Source organism: Halichoerus grypus, chromosome 3, assembly GCF_964656455.1.
Source record: "Halichoerus grypus chromosome 3, mHalGry1.hap1.1, whole genome shotgun sequence".
In the NCBI taxonomy this organism is placed as follows: Eukaryota; Metazoa; Chordata; class Mammalia; order Carnivora; family Phocidae; genus Halichoerus; species Halichoerus grypus.
This window is the reverse complement of record NC_135714.1, coordinates 87,350,358-87,368,398: the sequence shown is the minus strand read 5'-3', so window position 1 is coordinate 87,368,398 and position 18,041 is coordinate 87,350,358. Positions and strand designations below refer to the sequence as shown.

Genomic DNA, 18,041 nt, shown 5'->3' with positions numbered 1-18,041 from the left:
AACATGTATTAGAGTTTTCTAATTCTGATTTATGATGTTCTTTCATAGATTCAATTTTTTAAATTTCCTTTAACATGTTTTAGAAGTTTAGGTTACTGTTTTAATTGTTTCTTGGAAATTGTTTTTTGGCTTGCTTGTAGTGATGCTATTCTAGTCCTTATTCTCTTTTTTTCTCATATTAAATTTACACAGGACTGGGCCACAATCTTTTATTTTTGCCCATTTTTAAGTCAAATAAGTTTGTCTTTGTGTTCAAGAGAGGATTGGGCCAGAATAGCTTTTCCAGCGACGTTGCTCTAGCACTCCCCTTCTATTGTGTTTATAAAGTGATTTAAAAAATACCCTCATATTGTGGATATCTACTTCCTCCTTTTGCTCATTTTAATCTAGAATTTTTCTTTTTGTCCCAATTGTTCCTGGCCTGCTCATTTGGGTTCTATTTTCCTAAGTTTTTCTTCATTGAGGAATTATTTATTTTTTTATTTTATTTTATTTTATTTTATTTTTAATTTAGAGCCTGCAGAACTCATTCCCTCCTGGTTTTGTCTACCGTTCGCAGATTGGCTGTGTTCTTTCCAATAAGGACCTGATACAGACTTCAGGGTTCTCTGTTTTTAGAGCCCCATTTCTTTCCTCAATTCATTTTTCACAGAAATCGATATTATGTGAGCCTTATAACCACTGGTGATTTTGCTCACTCACCTTATTGCCTGATTTTACTTTAGATGTCATCTGTGGGGTTTGTTGTTGTGGTTGTGGTGGTAGTTGTGTTTATTTGTTTGTTTGGTTTGGGTTTTGTTATCCTAAGTGTCTTTTTTTTTTCTGGTTTTGTATAGGAGGAGTTTGAAAACTATGCCATCATGTATTCCCAGACTCTACCTTCAAATTTTTAGTATAGGCTTTTTGAATAACACTAACCCCTTGTGTGGGGGCTGCTTTATTTGATATTTATTGCAAGCGGTAGAACATGGGATGAGGTCAGGACAGAGTGAATGAGGAGGGAGGCAGCTTGTTGAAGTAGCATTTTAAAGAGCCAGGGAAAAAAGATGCAAATATTGTTATGGTGGTGGGCAGTCACAGAAGCTAAGGAAGGGTAAGAACTGAGGTCCTTGGGTTTTGTTGCATTTTTTTTTTTTTCAAGCAGCCAGAGACAGTTTGAAAATAAAGTGGCAGTAAGATTAAATTGTGTGGTTCATTTCCAATGCATTCTGCACATTCATTAGACCATTTGCAACATTGTTTATCTGCTTTTGTTTCTGAGTCTTCTGGAAGAGTTTTTACAGTAGACTTTGGTGCCACATGGGCAACCTCTGCACTGACTTTGACAAAGAAAGATGGCTCCTTGTGTGTAGGTGGGTAAAGGAAATCTTTCTGACTTTTTTTTTTAATCCTTTTAAATGTAGGATTCAGAAGTATTACAACATCTTCATGGGAAGAATAGATGAATTATTTTGTCAGGTCTCTCCCTTCAATTAACACTGGTTCTCCAGAAAAGTTACTTTGTAATGATCTCTAATTCTTCATCTTTCTTACTATTGATAAATGTGCATTACTGCCCTCTGCTGCATGAACTTGGACCTCTCCTAGTCTTTGTAGACTGATAACAACTGTGTAAGATCATTGATTTTTTTAAGTCCATTTCTAACAGTTGACAGGAATTCTTCTCTTGACGCAATTTGCATCCCCCATATGTATGGATTTACTTAGAAGCATTACTTAGAGTGGTTTCCTTAGAGGTATTTTCATAATAAATGGCCATTGAAAAAGAAAAGCAGATGATCATGTCTACTATATTAAGAAAGTGCTTTACAAATGAGTGGCAGATAGTGTACAAATTAACTTAAAATTAACAGTCTTAGACTGTATCCACACTTGACTAAAAAGAATGAAACGTGGTGGATTTTAATAAGCATAACTTTTGATCAGAACTTACAACTGTGGGCTTTTTAAATGAATCACCTCCTGGAATTATGCAAACACGTAGAAGGAAAATCAGGTAATTCTGTGAATTTGAAAGTAGTACTCAGAAGGTTATAATTTTATCTTGCCTATTTTATCATGTTATGCCTAATTTTATCATGTTAGAAAGGGCCCCAGTGCTAGCTCCAGGGTTAAGTGGAGGAAAGAAATATATTCAATATTGTAGAACAAAAAGATAGTTTTCAAAATTTGAATAGTTCTATTACATGCTAAGATCATATTTACAGAATACATTTTGATACCTAAGAGGCCAATTGATAAGAGGCTTGAGAATTTCATTTTCTTATTAATTAAAATACAACACTGGCATTGGAGAACAAGGCTAACCCACTTTTAGAACACAAACAGTTGTTATCTCCTCAATCTTATTTGATCTTAGATTTATACAAATTTGCACATATATTCTTGACACTGACAACAAAAATAGCATTTTATGGATTTCAGAAAGAACAATAACAAAAACCAAACTAAATCTGAGCTTATTCTCAGATTTCTTGATAATTTAAAAACTAAGTGGTCAAAGTGCACATATATTAAAATATGATTTCATGAGCAGGTTCAATGAAATCAGATATTCCCTCTGCTTCCACATATTTAACACTGCCTTGAACTAATTAAAGGTACTGTGATTCCAACTGGCTATTAATTTATTGAGTAAATGGAACAAATCAAATTAAATAAATGGACAAATTAAGTTAGTAACAGAACAACTTGCTGATTGCTAGATCACTCTATTTTTGATTGCCGCTTCCTTTTTCTTTGATCTACAATGATTTCATTTTTGTATCCTATACTCCTGTATTTTATTGTTTCCATCTTTCATTAACAAAGTGCTGTTTTTAAATGTAAAAATGACCTTATCTTCTTGGCAAACAGCTTGTATTCTTTGTTTTCCTTTTCAGGGCCCCAGTGGAATCTTGACAATCATATTCAAACTCAGTCAGCTGGGTTCATATTCAGCCATAATTCACACACAGAAGGACGGTGAGGAAGTTAATATCATTAATACAGGCCAGAGGTAAAATGTAATAGGACAAATTTAAATAACATTTTTAAATGGACGTATGACACATCTCCCACATTAAGTTTAGGAACTCTGGTAGCGTTCCAGAAATGTTACTCCTTCCCCACATGTCCAAATGTTTTAATATGCACTATGTCTATAAATCCATCTGTTATGGGCTGAATTATGTTTCCCTCACAAATTCATATGTTGAAACCCTAACCCACAGTCTCTCAGAATGTAACTGCATTTGGAGATAAGGTCTTTAAAAAGGTCATTAAGTTAAAATGAGGTCTTTAGGGTAGGCCTTAATCCAATATGATTTGTGACCTTTTAAGAAGAGAAAATTTGGCCAAATACAGAAAGGGACAGCCATGTGAGGATACAGGGCAATGGTGGCCATCTGCAAGCCAAGGAGAGTGGCCTGCAAAGAATCCAAACCTACCAATACCTTGATCTTGGACTTCTCGCCTCCAGAATGATGAATAAATTTTATTTCTTAATAATAAGTAAATTTCTGTTGTTTAAATCATCCAGTCTGTGGTATTTTGTTATAGCAGCAGACTAAGAGCAAAATAAGACACCATGTTTAGAGCAGAGAGCCTTTTCTGGTTCTCTGCTAAATGATCACTCAGTTTCCAAGAGCCTTTACAACATTGGACAGAGCTGAAATATATGTACTCATCTACTTCTATTCTTGATGTTATTTGTAGCCATGTACCAAGCTCAGCTCCTGCAGGGGAATCAGTGTTAAGTACTATTGCAATAATGGAATTTTCTCCTTTTTAAGGTGTGCTCCACATTGTTGCCATAACTGGGCATTATATCTAAAATGAGAGCCTGCTGTGCTGCCAGTTACTCTGTGCTCAATATTATTTTAATATTGGACGTTGTTTTAATGGCATGAACTAAGGGACCCAAATAAGAGAAAATACATGTCATGCATGTAGAGTACTTGACCAGCTGGCACATGGTAAGCATTTAATATATTTTGCTTATTATTATTGTTTTTATTACCACTATTTATTCCAAGCCAGATGCCTATAAAATTCCTTAAGCTGACTGTAGTTTAATATCTTAACTTTTCATATCTCAAATTGCTTTTGAGCATTGTAGCCTATTCTTACAGTATCAAAAGGTAGAATCTATTACAAAATGATCATCCCAAAATAAACTAAACACAATTTACAGTCGCTGTTACCAAGCCCTAGTTATGCTTCAAACACAGATTTTAAATTGCCACTTGGGTACCTATTTTCTTATTTTTTGCAAATAGTTCTCACATTATTTTTCAATCTATGCCACAATTTATTTTCTAGTTGAAGTTTTTCCATGGTCATTAGTCTAAGGTTCAGATAACTGACAGGAACAAACACACTGTACCATGACTGGATTAGCTACCCTGTCCTTCCATTTTTTAATACTCTCTACTTCAAGTGACCAAATCATTTCTGACTGGATAAATTGCCAGATTTTCAATAGTTTCCCCATTTGATTAATGTTTGTTTTGGAAATACTCTGTAATAATAACATGGTAGAAATGAATCCATCTTGTTGTTGGCAGGTTGAGGGCTCATAGAACATTTTGCCTAAATCACCGTGGCTTCCAAATCGTAGCAGTTAACAATTGATTAAAACCAACCAATCAACCAATACATCTCTCCCGCAAATAAAAACAATAACAAAAGCAGAAATTTAAAAAGTCATGTTTCTGGAGCCCTTTCTATAAAAAATACAGCAGCTTTAACTTCTCTAGAACCCTGGAGACCTAAGAAGCAGAGTTTGGAAGCCCCTGGTCCAGATTATTGAGAAGTTGTTTGCTTTCTTGCTCACCAAGATGAGATTTCTTACAATGAACCTCTCTTAAGAATTAAACGTTTCCCTTTCACAGCCAAATGTAGTAGTTTCCAAAGATGAATCTTGAAATAGACTGCCAGAGTTCAGCAATGGGAGTAAGTGGACCATCAGGAAGGATCCTCAGTGTATAAAACCAGCAGAAATTGGGCATTGCAAAGGGAAAGGCTTGGTGTTCAACATTTGGAGAATGTTTCTAATTTCCATTTCACCAAAGGTCTCTCGCATGCCCAAGAATCAATAGAATTTTATCCACTTGTGTTTTTTACTATAATATCTGCACACTTTTTATTAGTTGGGTTCAGGTGTTAGGGGAGGGATCTGTTCAATAATTCTCTCTCATTTGAGTGGCAGATAAAGTATTGAGAAGATGATTAATATGTCAGGGATCAAAAACCAAGCCATTATCTAAGGAATTACATTTCTGATCGATTCACTGTGAAATCCCTGAAATCATTTCACTTGTGCATGATTGTGTCAAGTACAGTAGTGCCTCAACTGTGAGTGATGAGGCCTTTTCTCATTAGCTGGTCTTGTTGTCCCTGAAATCAAGGTAGAAAAGAGTTAGTAGCTGAAAATATGGCAGGGATCAAATAGGAGATGCAAATTTTCCTATCTGGTATGGAAATTGGTCCTATCAAGAAACACAAAAAATGTTCACAATACCAGTGCTAACTTAACATTTACTGAAGGTTATTTGAAATGTAATTGACAGCAACACACGGTACTATTATTTTATAGGCAGAGTGAGAAACATGAAATTCTCATGTGATAGGATCCAAAGAGTCGAGTACTACTAGAATAGAGAACCAGGTAGCCTTGTTTACTATGGAGAGGGGAAACCCACATAACCATATTTTCCAAATCTTTTAACATCCAATAAGAAGAAGGTCTGTCACGTCCATCCTGTGTGGACAAGATGATTCGGGGTCCTAAAGGCGCTACTAAAATATACTCTCCCTTCCCAAATTTGCATAATACCATACTTCTGTTCTTACTAACCTAAAATGACCACAACTAGTGTCATTTCGTTGGGTTCAGCCACAAATGTAGGAGTATTGTCTCCTTGTGCACTCTAAAAGTGTACATGCAACTTATGAGAAAAGGAAAAACTCTGGGGGACATCTGTAATTTCTTTTATTTCCACAGTCACATGAATTCGATCTAGTTCAGAAGTTCCAGATACCCTGTGAGAGACAGAGATTGGCAGAATTCAGTAGCAGATGAGAACAGAAGAAGGCTCCCGAGAGGGCTGAGAGACAGATTTCAGTGAGGCAAGGCCTTGACAGTGGACCGCAAGCCTTTCCATAGCCAAGGCCCGGATTTATGCACCTTTGTATCTTCAAGACCCTAAACTTAATACATATGCAGTGAACAGATGAACAACTGCTAAACAGACTTATGTAGGAAGTGGTTACCAATGCAGGGAAAGAGATAATGGGATAGAAAACAAGAATAAGGCAACGATGTGTATACGCTTAGCTCACCTTAAGGCTAAGTAGTCAGAAGGAAACCAGGATCCAGAAACAACTACTGAGACAGTTGTGGTTTTTTTTGATGGAACCAAGATGACTGGAGGAGCAAGGAGGGAAAATATGGCCAAAGGAAAAAGTGTTCATAGAGGTACTTTCTTCTGAATAAGAAAACCCTATCCTTACTTCTGTACAGTGTTGCTTTTATGTTTACTCCCTAATGATGTTATTGCAAAATGCATAAAAAATATGTTTATCCAAGTAGAATATGAAGTGTGTAACTTCATGCTTATAAAAACACACATGAGAAAACACATGTGTGGTTATGACAGTAATCCAAAGGATTATGTTATTTGCAGTTAGTTGATTTTATGTATGCATATCTACTTGTCTACATGTGGGTTATGTGTGTCTTTCTGTCTGTTATACAATTTTACAGAGAACATTTGGATCATGAATGCAATTCGTTTTTACCTCCTTTTTGGGTATAATGGTGTATGTTGTAGCATTTGATTTCATAGTGTGATTTAGTTTTATGTATGTGAGAAAATGTTTGTGCACACAAAAGTGAACTTTGATTTTCAACTTTGTGTAAAAATTTGCTTTTGGAGCTTGTAGGGTGTTGTGTAAGCAAGCCTCTGAGATAATCTGTATCATGCTACCCAGAGCTGAGGGGTTTTGTGAGAGTAAATAAGGTGAGCTTGACATCATTTTTCTTTTCAGCAGAGCATTGGCAGGAGTTAGGTATGACTATATGGGATCTAACTTTGGTTGGAAGTAAGGAAAGAGGAACTGATGGAAATAGGCAAACTATCTTCAAATTTTCTCTTGGTTCATTTGTTCCCTTCTTTAGCTGATGGTGGGTATTCACAACCTTCAAATGGATGTAGAGTGGTTTCTTGCCTACATATTTAGCTCTCTTTTGAATTTTCCTTTTGCTCTAAAATACTCTTGAAAAATTCCAAACCAATAGTCTCCTAACTTAATTTTCTCCTTTTCTCTAATGTTTTCTGACTGGCATATCACAAAGAAGGCAAAAGATATAATATAGCCTCCTTAAGGTGTAAACAGTGAATCACAAGTACTTATTAATTGAGTTTCCTTGCCCTCCACTGGTGCGTGGAATGCTTCCTTTGTCCTTACAAATCCACTCCTAGACATATTTTTAAAAAGTGGAAAAAAAATTGAATGTGAAAATCTCTACCCTAAGAAAGCATAAAGGCAATCTAAAGATAAGAAAAGATGCCAGAGGGTTCCTTAAGTTTTAATGCCCCTTTGCTTGTGGTGTTTAAAAAAAAAAAAAAAAAAAATCTGCAACTGGAAGCATTCCGGGCCAGACAGACTCACAGATCAGGGCAGGAAATATGCAAAGCTGGTGCTGTCTGGGAGAACCCAGCCATAAATTCACACTTTAGAACTCGGCCCTTTTTTGGGGCAAAGAAAAGAGTCACTATCGTTCTCACTTAGCGACATGTTGAATGTATACTCCTGTACACACTGGTGTGCATCTGCATCAGGTATGAAACCTGAGGAACCCGGGTCCGAAGATCAGATCTAGGGTGCGGTTAGGGAGATCAGCTTCGTTCTCTAGTTGTTAGCTGCCAGCTCGTGGCACTGCCTCAATTTCTCTGCGCGCAGGCGTTAGAGCCTGAGAAGGACAAATGCAGCAATTCCCAAAGAACCCTTCGCGTTGCATTGGAAACATTGGCGCTTAACCGCCAAACCGCTCCAAACCCGAGCCCTGGGCTAGCCCGGGACAGCTTGTCTCTCCGGCCAATACTTCCGCGCCCCCCGGGCCGCTGCCACTGGCGCCCCCAAGCGCCGCGCGCCCGCGCGTCCCAGCCGCTCTCTGCACCTCCTTCGACCTTCTCAGACGCAAACCTGACCTGGGGAGCCTGGGGGCTGACAGGAAAGGCTTCCCTGGGAATTCCCAGAGGCTAGGGAGGAGGCAGGGAGCTGAGGAAGGCAGGGTCTCAAAGCCTTCCCTGCCTCCGTTCATTCCTGTTTGGGATTTCCTCTTCGCAAAGGGGGCAGCTGCCTGGCACAGTGGAGATGCCCGGTAGAGCTGTGAGACTGAAACCCTCGGAGCCTACTCAAGGCACCCCATTTCCCCCAACCCCGAGGAGACAGAAACGTACGCTGCGTGTGTGGTGGGGTCGTGGGGTTGGGGGGTCCAAAAGATGGAGACTAGAAAATTCCAAACGTCTCCCGGGTGAGAGAATAGGAACATCTTTCCCCTTTTTCTGGTCCTCTTCTCCCCAATTCCAAAGCCCCCGTCCACGTCAGTTGGGCACCCCCTGGCACAACATAGCGCAGCCTCACAAACACACACTGGGAGACACAGACTAAAACCCAACTTGGGCACTTGAGCGTACACAGACCGCAGCATTAACGCCCAGATGCTCACTTCTCGAAATCTTCTATGGGGCTTTTCTAGGGCTCCTCTAGGAGTCAAGCACTGGAGATGGGTTGGGAAACCTAAGAAGGGTGCTGGCGGTCCCCAAGGGCGGTGGCAACCTGCCCCTCTCCACTTCCACTTTTGCCCTCCGTCTGTTTCTAAAGGTCTTTCCACCCGCTGGAGCTGTTGTCAGGCATTAGGAGGCCTCACGTTCCTTTGGGAATGAATCCCATTTTCTCAATTGTTGTGGAGAGCAGAGGGGTGTGGGAGGGGGACAAGAGGGAGAGGCAGGAGGGGGGACGCGGGGGGGGGGAAGGAGAGGAGTGGGGCGGGAACGTGGGGGGTGAGAGAAACGTTTTCACTCTTTGTCACTCTTGAATTGGGGGCGGAGGAAAAAAAAAACCCACTGTGGGAAGCTATAAAAAGCAAAGGGGGCGGCGGTGAGAGTGCAAACGGAGAGAGCGAGACCGCGCGGCGCGCACGACCGCTCCCAGGGCATTGCTGCGTCGCCGGCAGCGGTAGGCTGCCGGGTGTGAGCCGGGGAGCGACACTTCGCCGAGACTGTGCCCGCGTCCGTGGGAGACCTCGGCTCTCCTCAGACCTCAAGGGTCCGGTCTGGGGCGTTCCTGATCCCCCTTATAGCGCCCGCTATCATTGTGTCCTGCAAAGGTTGAGACATAAAGGGTCGGGAAGGAAAAGAGGAGAGAAAAGCAACTGAGGCCGAAGGAGAAGGAAGCGGTGTGGCCCTCCAGAGCCAATTAAGAGAACTGGACCGCGGAGATCCGGCGCGAACGCGGTGGTGTGGGGCAAGGAGCAACTGAAGCGGTGCGGTCTGTGGGATTGGGTCTTCTTGCACCTCGGGTCACGCTTCCTTGGCGAGAAGGCGCCTCGCCTTTGATTGCTTCCAGTTCCTGCAGAACTTCCTGCCCTGGTGGAGAAGCGGGTCTTGCTTGGGTCGCATTCGCTCCTGGTCTGAGGCGTGAGACTGAATTCACACGGTGCTGGGCCCCCGAAGCCAAGTTGGGTTGGGGGAACAGAGCCTGCGAGCCCCCGCACCGCGAGTGAGGGGCCCGGTGTTGGGGTCCTTCCTCCCCTTGACCCGCACCCTTCCGGGCTTTGCGCCTCCCCGGGGACCCCTCGCCGGGAAATGGCCGCGTTGATGCGGGGCAAGGACTCGTCCCGCTGTCTGCTCCTACTGGCCGCGGTGCTGATGGTGGAGAGCTCACAGCTCGGCAGCTCGCGGGCCAAACTCAACTCCATCAAGTCCTCCCTGGGCGGGGAGACGCCTGCCCAGGCCGCCAATCGATCAGCGGGCACATACCAAGGACTGGCTTTCGGCGGCAGTAAGAAAGGCAAAAGCCTGGGGCAGGTAGGAAAACACTCCAAATACACTCTATAGTCAAGAGCGGTAGGCACCAGCGCTCTAGAGCGCGTAGTTTGCCTTTGCACCCCTCAACCTTTCAAGTGCGCCCCCAGGTGTGGCGCGCCCCGCAGCTGGGGAGGGGTTCCCGGAAGCAGCTCTTCGTGGGTGGGGGTGGCTGGTGGTTGCCGGTTCTGGAGGGCGTGGAGTGGGCGGGTTAGGGTTCTCCCACCTTTGCTTGGGGACATGGGCAGGTACAAGATCCAGTGTGTACTGGTGGGGAATGGTCCTTCTCCAGATTTACCACGGCAGTGCTGATGATAATGTTAGTAGCAGCTAACACATAGCAACGATTTTGGGTCAGGCACCGTTCTAAGCGCTTACATATATTTAATCTTCACAACCCTATGAACTAGGCGCGGTTACTTTTCCCCATTTTGCCAGTGAAGAAATTGAGTTATGGAGGGATTAAGCAATTTGCCCAAGGCACACAAGCTAATGTTAAGTGGCAGAGTGGGATTCCAATCCGAACAGTCTGGGTCCAGATCCTGGTCTCTTTACTGTTACATTTCACAATCTGGAGGGGGAATTTACCCCCTTTCAGGTTCTGTTCCCCTCGCAACCACTTTCTTCCTTCAAAGAAGTGAGGTCACAGACAGAAAACTTCAACAGACGCGCCATTTCTCACTTCTGTAGCCTCGTAAATAAATCATCCAGGAGGGAGCAATAAGATGAAGTAACAGTGACAGCATCGTAGCGCGGGCGACCGGAGTGCCTGCGATATAGCAAGGTGGACCCCGGAGTCATTCTTGCAAAAGGGCGTCTCTCTGTCACACAGACAGATAGACAGATAGATTGACAGTCGCTTGCAATGAGTTACACAAACATACACACACCGTAAAACGAACGTGCACACTCGGCACCCGCTGTGGCCGGCGCGCAATGGCCAAGAGAGGGGGGCCTTGTGGGCACCGGGAACCACGACAGCTCCCCCTTTCTGCTCCTTTTGTAGGAAGCCAAAACTGAAAGCTAGTTGGCCAAACAGCACGCGCACCTCTCAGCACAACTGTCAACCCGTGAAGGTGGCTCGTTGCCGCACGGATCCTGGGTTTCCTTGTTTCATCAGAAGAGCTCGCTGCAGCCGCCGTGCGAGCTCTCGGTGTCCTCCATGCCCCTGCCGCTAGCGCAGGCAGGCAGCAGGGTGAAGGGTGAGAGCAAGGGCCAGTCCTGCAGGGACAGCGAGGGGAAAGTTAGCAGCGCTTGGCCCCCTACTGCCCTCTCACGGGGACAGTTTTGCTAGTTTTGCAGTTCCAGAATGCTTCCTAGGCTTTGAAATGGCAACCATTTCAGCTATCTTTTCAAAGGAATACAAAGTCTACAATCACAGGTTGTTGTTGTTGTTTTTTTTCAGGTCTCAAGGGAAATAAACTATATATATGCCTACATACTACATGCATACATATCCTTTGCACATTCTCGCACATGTGCATATACCTCCACATTTATGTGAGCATTCTCATTCCCTCTTCCTCTTCCCTCCGAAACACCCTGACACTTTCGATAGTAATGGACATAACTTTCTATTCTCTTAGACATCCATCATGAAATGAGGCAAAGTTTAGAAAGGATCCTGTCAATCCAAATCATAAGACTTTTCTCTAATGGTATTGACTTCAAATTCCACCTTATCAGTTGAAGAGAGCTAGATATTTACTTAGTTCAGCCAAGGACAGAGGGATGGACCCAATGATCTTTTGAGGTTCCTTTCGATTCTAATCCATGTACGTTCTGTGAGTTTCTGTAAAAGACTTTCTGTTTTTATCACCACTGGGCCCCAACACTTGATGTTCCTGAATCAAATTATCAGTTATGTCAGAACTGTCATTAGCCATGGGGTTACATGGACTAAACTGAGGGTTGCTGCCCAGAATCTAGCTTATGTCTTATGTTTTGATATGTCTATTTCGCTATCTCTCCAAATATCTGCTCCTTAAAGAGGTCGCAACTCTATTTGCATGTCTTCAAACGGAAAATTTATTTATTTTACAAATGAGTATAACTCCTTTCTTTCTTTCTTTCTTTCTTTCTTTCTTTCTTTCTTTCTTTCTTTCTTTCTTTCTCTTTCTTTCTTTCTTTCTTTCTTTCTTTCTTTCTTTCTTTCTTTCTTTCTTTCTTTCTCTTTCTTTCTTTCTTTCTTTCTTTCTTTCTTTCTTTCTTTCTTTCTTTCTTTCTTTCTTTCTTTCTTTCCTTCCTTCCTTCCTTCCTTCCTTCCTTCCTTTCTTTCTTCTTTTTGAGTTGAATTTCTTATATACTCTCCATAACCTAGTGGTTCCGTGGAATATATTTCATTATATTTACTTAACTGTAATACCAATATCCTTAAGATTTGATGTTCGGTTTGTGAGAAAATGTTAATTTATGAGAGATAGTGGTAACATAAAATAAAACACTGAGTTGAATCGAAGTAAGATAGCTGGAAAATAGGAGGATTATCTTTTGTTATTTTCTGCTTCTCACTTGCTTAGCGGGTGATCTATAATGTATACTATTATGAAGAAACAAATAGAAAAATCTATCTTCTTTGAAGTAGAAAGAGGAATTCTTTGAATATTTATGGGTCTCTTTACCTTCTTTATTCTACTAGTTATGTGGTTTCTGAAAATCTTAGAACTCTCATTTTCAATAATGGAATGGAAGTTAGAAAGACTATTCAAACAGGAAGATGCCATATCCTGTTTTGGAGAAAAAAAAATCTAGAATTGAATTGTAGCTGAGCTGAATTTTTATCCATCAGAATAGAAAAATATGATTGATTGAGAAGATTGGAAATAAAGTGCCACCTGATCAAACTAGCTAATTAAGTAGTGTCATCCTGAGGCCTGATCAGTTGATTGTCTCTCCTTCCCCCATCCTTGACTGCTGATGCTGAAATGTATGTGTTTCAGAGATACAGGATTCAGGAACAGGAAACTGTAGGATGCAAATTCAAGTAGGCACTTTAGAAACTTAGTCTTTGGTCTTCTTTTCCTTAAGTGAAAATTGAATAATTGTCTGTTTTTTCTGACTTACTTTGAGAATAGAGAATTAAAGCAAAAATTTATTGTGATTGCAGAATAAATTATTGAAGGAATTTAATAATTCACTAATCTACAAAAGTAAAAATGAGACAAAATGGGCCCCAAGGTTTTCTTCATTCAATGTAGTCTGTTTTCATATAAGGTAAACATTCTTATGTATAGGAATTCTATTTGTTCTGGAGGCAAGGTGGATTATTTGTAAATCAGTACTGGAAAAGATGCCTTTGAATTTCAGGAAAGATTTAGAGAGCTCAGAAAGAGAACATACTGTTCTTCAGAGGTGTTACAATTCCATTTTTAGGTTTGCTTTCAAATACAGTTATAAGTTATGATGGAAAATGACAGAAAATTGAATATGGCAGTATTCAGGTGATTGATACAGAAGGAGCAAAAATGATTTTGCTGAATTATTCATACATATGTTTTAATCTGACTTTCTGTTTTCATCTCTTCCTTATGGGTCTTAAAAGATAGTTTACATCTGTATAAGTATATGGGATAAATTAAGTTGTGGACTGTTATTAATGTATATACATGTCAATATATTTCAGTTTCTAAAGAGATTATTGCAAACATTCTAAATTAAAAGGCATTTTAAACAAAATTTTCAATATCATGTGGATACATATATTCTGAATAAGTACACTGTTGCTCGACATCACCTCTGGAGTTTGAGGTGATCAACTTTTATCGGCCACCCTTAAGAACAAACTGAAAACAAGCAATTTAAAAACTCAATTTATCTTTGCAGTTCACTTTTTTTTTTTTTTGTAAATGGAAAACCTTTTGGATTTGTGCTTGTAATTACTTCTTTTAGTCTTCTTTACTCCTTGCTTTGTCTTTTTGAGACAAGCAGATTAATTTGAATGCAATGCTATAGGATTTTTAAATATTTTTTAAAAGTTATGAGTAGAACAGTGGAAAATAATTATGTTTTAAATGTAAATAAGCTTCTTGGCATGTATCTCTAAAAAAGAAGCTGAAAACTGGTTTAACATAAATTTAGATTCTATGATTTTCTCATATAACTTGGACATTTGGACAGGTTTGGACGAAGTTGTGCTGTGAATAAAGAACGCTTGAAATGCATTGAAACAGAAGCTTGAGGGAGTCGGCTAGAGAGTACCAATATTTATGCACTGCATTTTCTTAAATAAAAGTGCCACATCTACTTGTATGCGTAAACACTCATGAAAGTGCTCACAAAAACAACTATATATAAACTAGATAGTTTATTTTCTATAGGTGATCACTTCGCTTTTTGAAATTATCCATGACTTTTTTTTTTTAACACCAGCCCAACTTTCTCCTGCTAGAGAGTAAATATCTGCGATTTCCTCTGGACATCAACTGACGCTAAGTGTAATCGGGAATGCAAATCATTTTCAAAATGTAAAGTTTCCAAAATAGAAAGATTTTGAAACAATCCACAGTAAGGTTCCTGTTCCTTCACTGTGAATAATAGAGAAATTGATAGTTGATACAAGTGGAAGGTGACCTTGTGAATAGCAAGAAAAGTATTTTAATGATAATCTATGAGCATCTATCATTTTATTTTTGTGCTAGAGGAGAGAGAGCAAGGGACAAGTTTGCTTAAACTCACTCCAGCTGTGACTTTGACCCTACCAGAGTCTTCTTTAGTACTCCCCTGTAATGCAAACTTCTCCCAGGATGTTTCAAATCTTATAGTTTTTAAAGTAGAGAAAGCAATGTAATAGAAAGGTAACTGATATATTCTGTTCTAGGAGAATATTGCCACTTCTTCTTCTTTTCCCGGCACAATCATTTTGAATGGATATTAAAATAACCTGTTAAATTATAGAGGTCTTTTATAAAATCAACGTATTTACATTTTAGACTCACTCTTTTCTGGCTATTCATTCTTTGATATTGATGTAACATCAAAATGGATTACAATCTTATTTCTATCTGTGATTCCCTGATAGCCCTCTAAAGTCATTTTACTTCATTGGACTTCTAGTTACTTGTATTCATCAATAAAGGAGATAAAGCTGCTCCTAGTTATTTATCTGATAATTGAAAAGATTTATGCGATATTTGTGTCTGCCTGTGATTCTTACTGAGTCATTTTTTTTTTTTAATTTGAGGCGGAACCCAAAAGGAAACAAAATTAATAACAGTTAGTGGATAGATTTTTGCATTGTGTAGGATTGCTTTAAGATAACATAGATTAAATATGGAATGAATAATGAAAATTTAGTATTACCATGTAAGGTAAGCAGAAGTTAATTTACTCTTCCTCCTCTGTCCACTTTTGCCAGGAACTAGAGAACAGCAACATATTTTTCTCTAATTGTTGTTGTTTTTTTCTTTTTTCAGGACAAATATAAATCATTCTCCCAAACAAAGAGGTCAAGTGATATAAAATATGGGAGATTTTTTTGATAGGAACATCTGTCCACAGGAAGAAAAGTCACCACCCAAATATTTTAAGTAGTGGTTTCCCAGCGTGTCTCTCATGCTAGCAACTTTGGGTCACTGCTCACTTCTTTGGGTTCAAACCAATGATGGAAGGCCATGAATGATACCAACATCTAATCAAATGTCCTTAGGGAGAGCTCATCCCATAAATCCTTGTAAACTGAATCAGAGAAAACGTTAAGGCAGAGGGATTTCAGTATCAGATCGAAAATGCTGTATTTTAACTCAAGTAATTAGCTTATGTAGGCACTAAAAAACAGAATTATTACTTCAATCCTGATTCCACAACCACTGAATCTGTATAACAGATTATATCTGTGGGATCTTAATACTAGTTTAAATTTATCTATGTGCTCCAAATAATAAACGTAGAAATGAAATCAGAAAAAGCACAAAAGTAGTAAGTTTTTAAAAACCCATTACTTCTCTCTCCTCCACAAATAAAAGGGACAAATGTGCATCAGATATCCTTTTAAATATATTACAGTGCTAATTTAATTGATTCCACTTATGTATTATAATTTGGTATAGAGAATAGTTACATATTTCATAGTCATACCAATTTTAACTACCCCACCCTGGTCTAAAACAAACAAATGTATAAAATCAATGAGTGAATAAGTACAGTAAGTGGCAAAACCAGTCAAAGCATCACAATTAGGAGGCTTGATTTCTTAAAATGGTGGATCTATCCAAACATTTCCTAAAAGATGTTAGTTCTCCATATTATGCTTTATCATTCCAAGTAAGAATGTTCTTTTTTCTAGGAACTGAAGGAAGTGAGTGATCTTCAGACATATCATTTCCTTAACTGGCTTACAAGTACTTATAACGCACATTAAATTATAGTTTGAGGTTCCATTTATTATTTACTCTGTGCCATGAATTGCTCCAGATGTTTCATTTTAATTAACTCTTTTGAGCCTCTTAACAGCCCTTCAAAGGGCAAGTCCTATTATCATCCTTATTTTTAGAAGTGATGAAATATTTTATAAATGATAAAACAATATTTTTCCTGAGACACAGAGAGGTTATGCAGTTTGTATAAGTCACACAGCGTTAAAAGGAGAATGGCAAAACACACTCCCCAGTATCCATCTCCCTGCATCTGAGCACTACCAGGTGCCCACTGACAGCAGGCAGAGGTCTTCTCAGGGACTTCTCTACAAGGACTGTGAGTTGGTTTGGCGGGCATCACTCATACTCTGCTTCGATGGGGAAAAATTATCTAGGGTGAGAGCCTACTATTGCTTTCACGTCTTCCTTACTTTTGACTCCTAGCTGCCTTTCAGAGAATCAGATGATCTGTAGCAACACTACAACACTATAGTTTCCAAACAGGTTCTAACTTCTGTCTTGCCACTAACCAGCTTAATGTCTTTGAAAGAGGCACTTCAATCTCTGCTTTTTTAAAAAATATGTAAAATAAGATACAATAACAATAGCAACCGTAAGAGTAATGATACTTACGTGACTGAGGAGAGGAAAGTACACTTATTTACTGTGCTAATGTCATTATTACTACCACCATTACAGAAATAGGTAAGGCCAAGTGTTCGCACACAAAATAGAAAGTGGCTGTCCAGTCTTCCCCCGGCCAAATTGGGCAGGGGCAACTACATAAATGCATGTGATGTCCATGAGGGAAGCAAATGAACTCTACACCAAGGCCAGGAATTGTAAAACAAAACAAGACAAAATAAATGCACACACAAATATGTTATCCCATTTCTTGTATCGAATGTGAACATAGGGATGGTGAGTCAGCGCTGTCTCGTACAAAGTAAGCAAAATAGCATATAATTGAGTAATTGGTGAAATCACACAGAAGCCAGGGTATGGCAGACATTAAAATATAATCGCAGTAAGTGAAGGTCCTAACCGCCACGGCAATATTAGTTATGTAACCACAGGAACCAAAATAATTGAACAACATGTCAGAGTCTGCTGCCAACAGCATTAATTTGATATTCTCCAAAGTGAGATAGCCTCTGCAAAGGCAAGTTTCTTGACACTTTCTGCACAGCCTGGGGCCCAGAGAGCTTGCTGAGAATTTGGAAGGTTTACAACCCTCTTTGAGTGTCAGCTGTCCTACTAGGAGGACTCAGAAATTTGGAGCTCATTATTCCCATTCCATTCCCTTCACTTTCTTTGTTTTATTTGAGCTATTTCTTTCATGATTCAGGTAATCTGGAAATATTTTAACAATGTTAAACGAAGAGTGAAAGTCATCTCTTTGAAGTACATGATAAATTTCTTTTAACGGATCAGAAACAAGCTGCCAAGCTTATTTGCCAATAAGTGTTTCTATCTGATAATGAGCTAAAAGACTGCATTCAAATGGGAGGATGGGTGGGGGGAATTGTCGTTTAAAACCAACTGAAATGACAGCTCACATTCAAATAATGGTCTTCACTTGCTCATTCTAGCTTCACTTCATCTTAACCCTTTGAAA

General features: G+C 39.7%; 1 protein-coding gene across 1 annotated transcript in view; it reads left to right on the top strand.

Annotated features, from left to right (window-relative positions):
• Nucleotides 1-9,161: 9,161 nt before the first annotated feature.
• Nucleotides 9,162-18,041, top strand: part of DKK2 (dickkopf Wnt signaling pathway inhibitor 2) — a 96,546-nt gene continuing 87,666 nt past the window's right edge. The window contains exon 1 of the mRNA XM_036094750.2: nucleotides 9,162-10,076. Coding sequence (XP_035950643.1) covers nucleotides 9,855-10,076 — 222 coding nt within the window. The 5' untranslated portion in view covers nucleotides 9,162-9,854. The remainder of the gene's footprint in view (nucleotides 10,077-18,041) is intronic.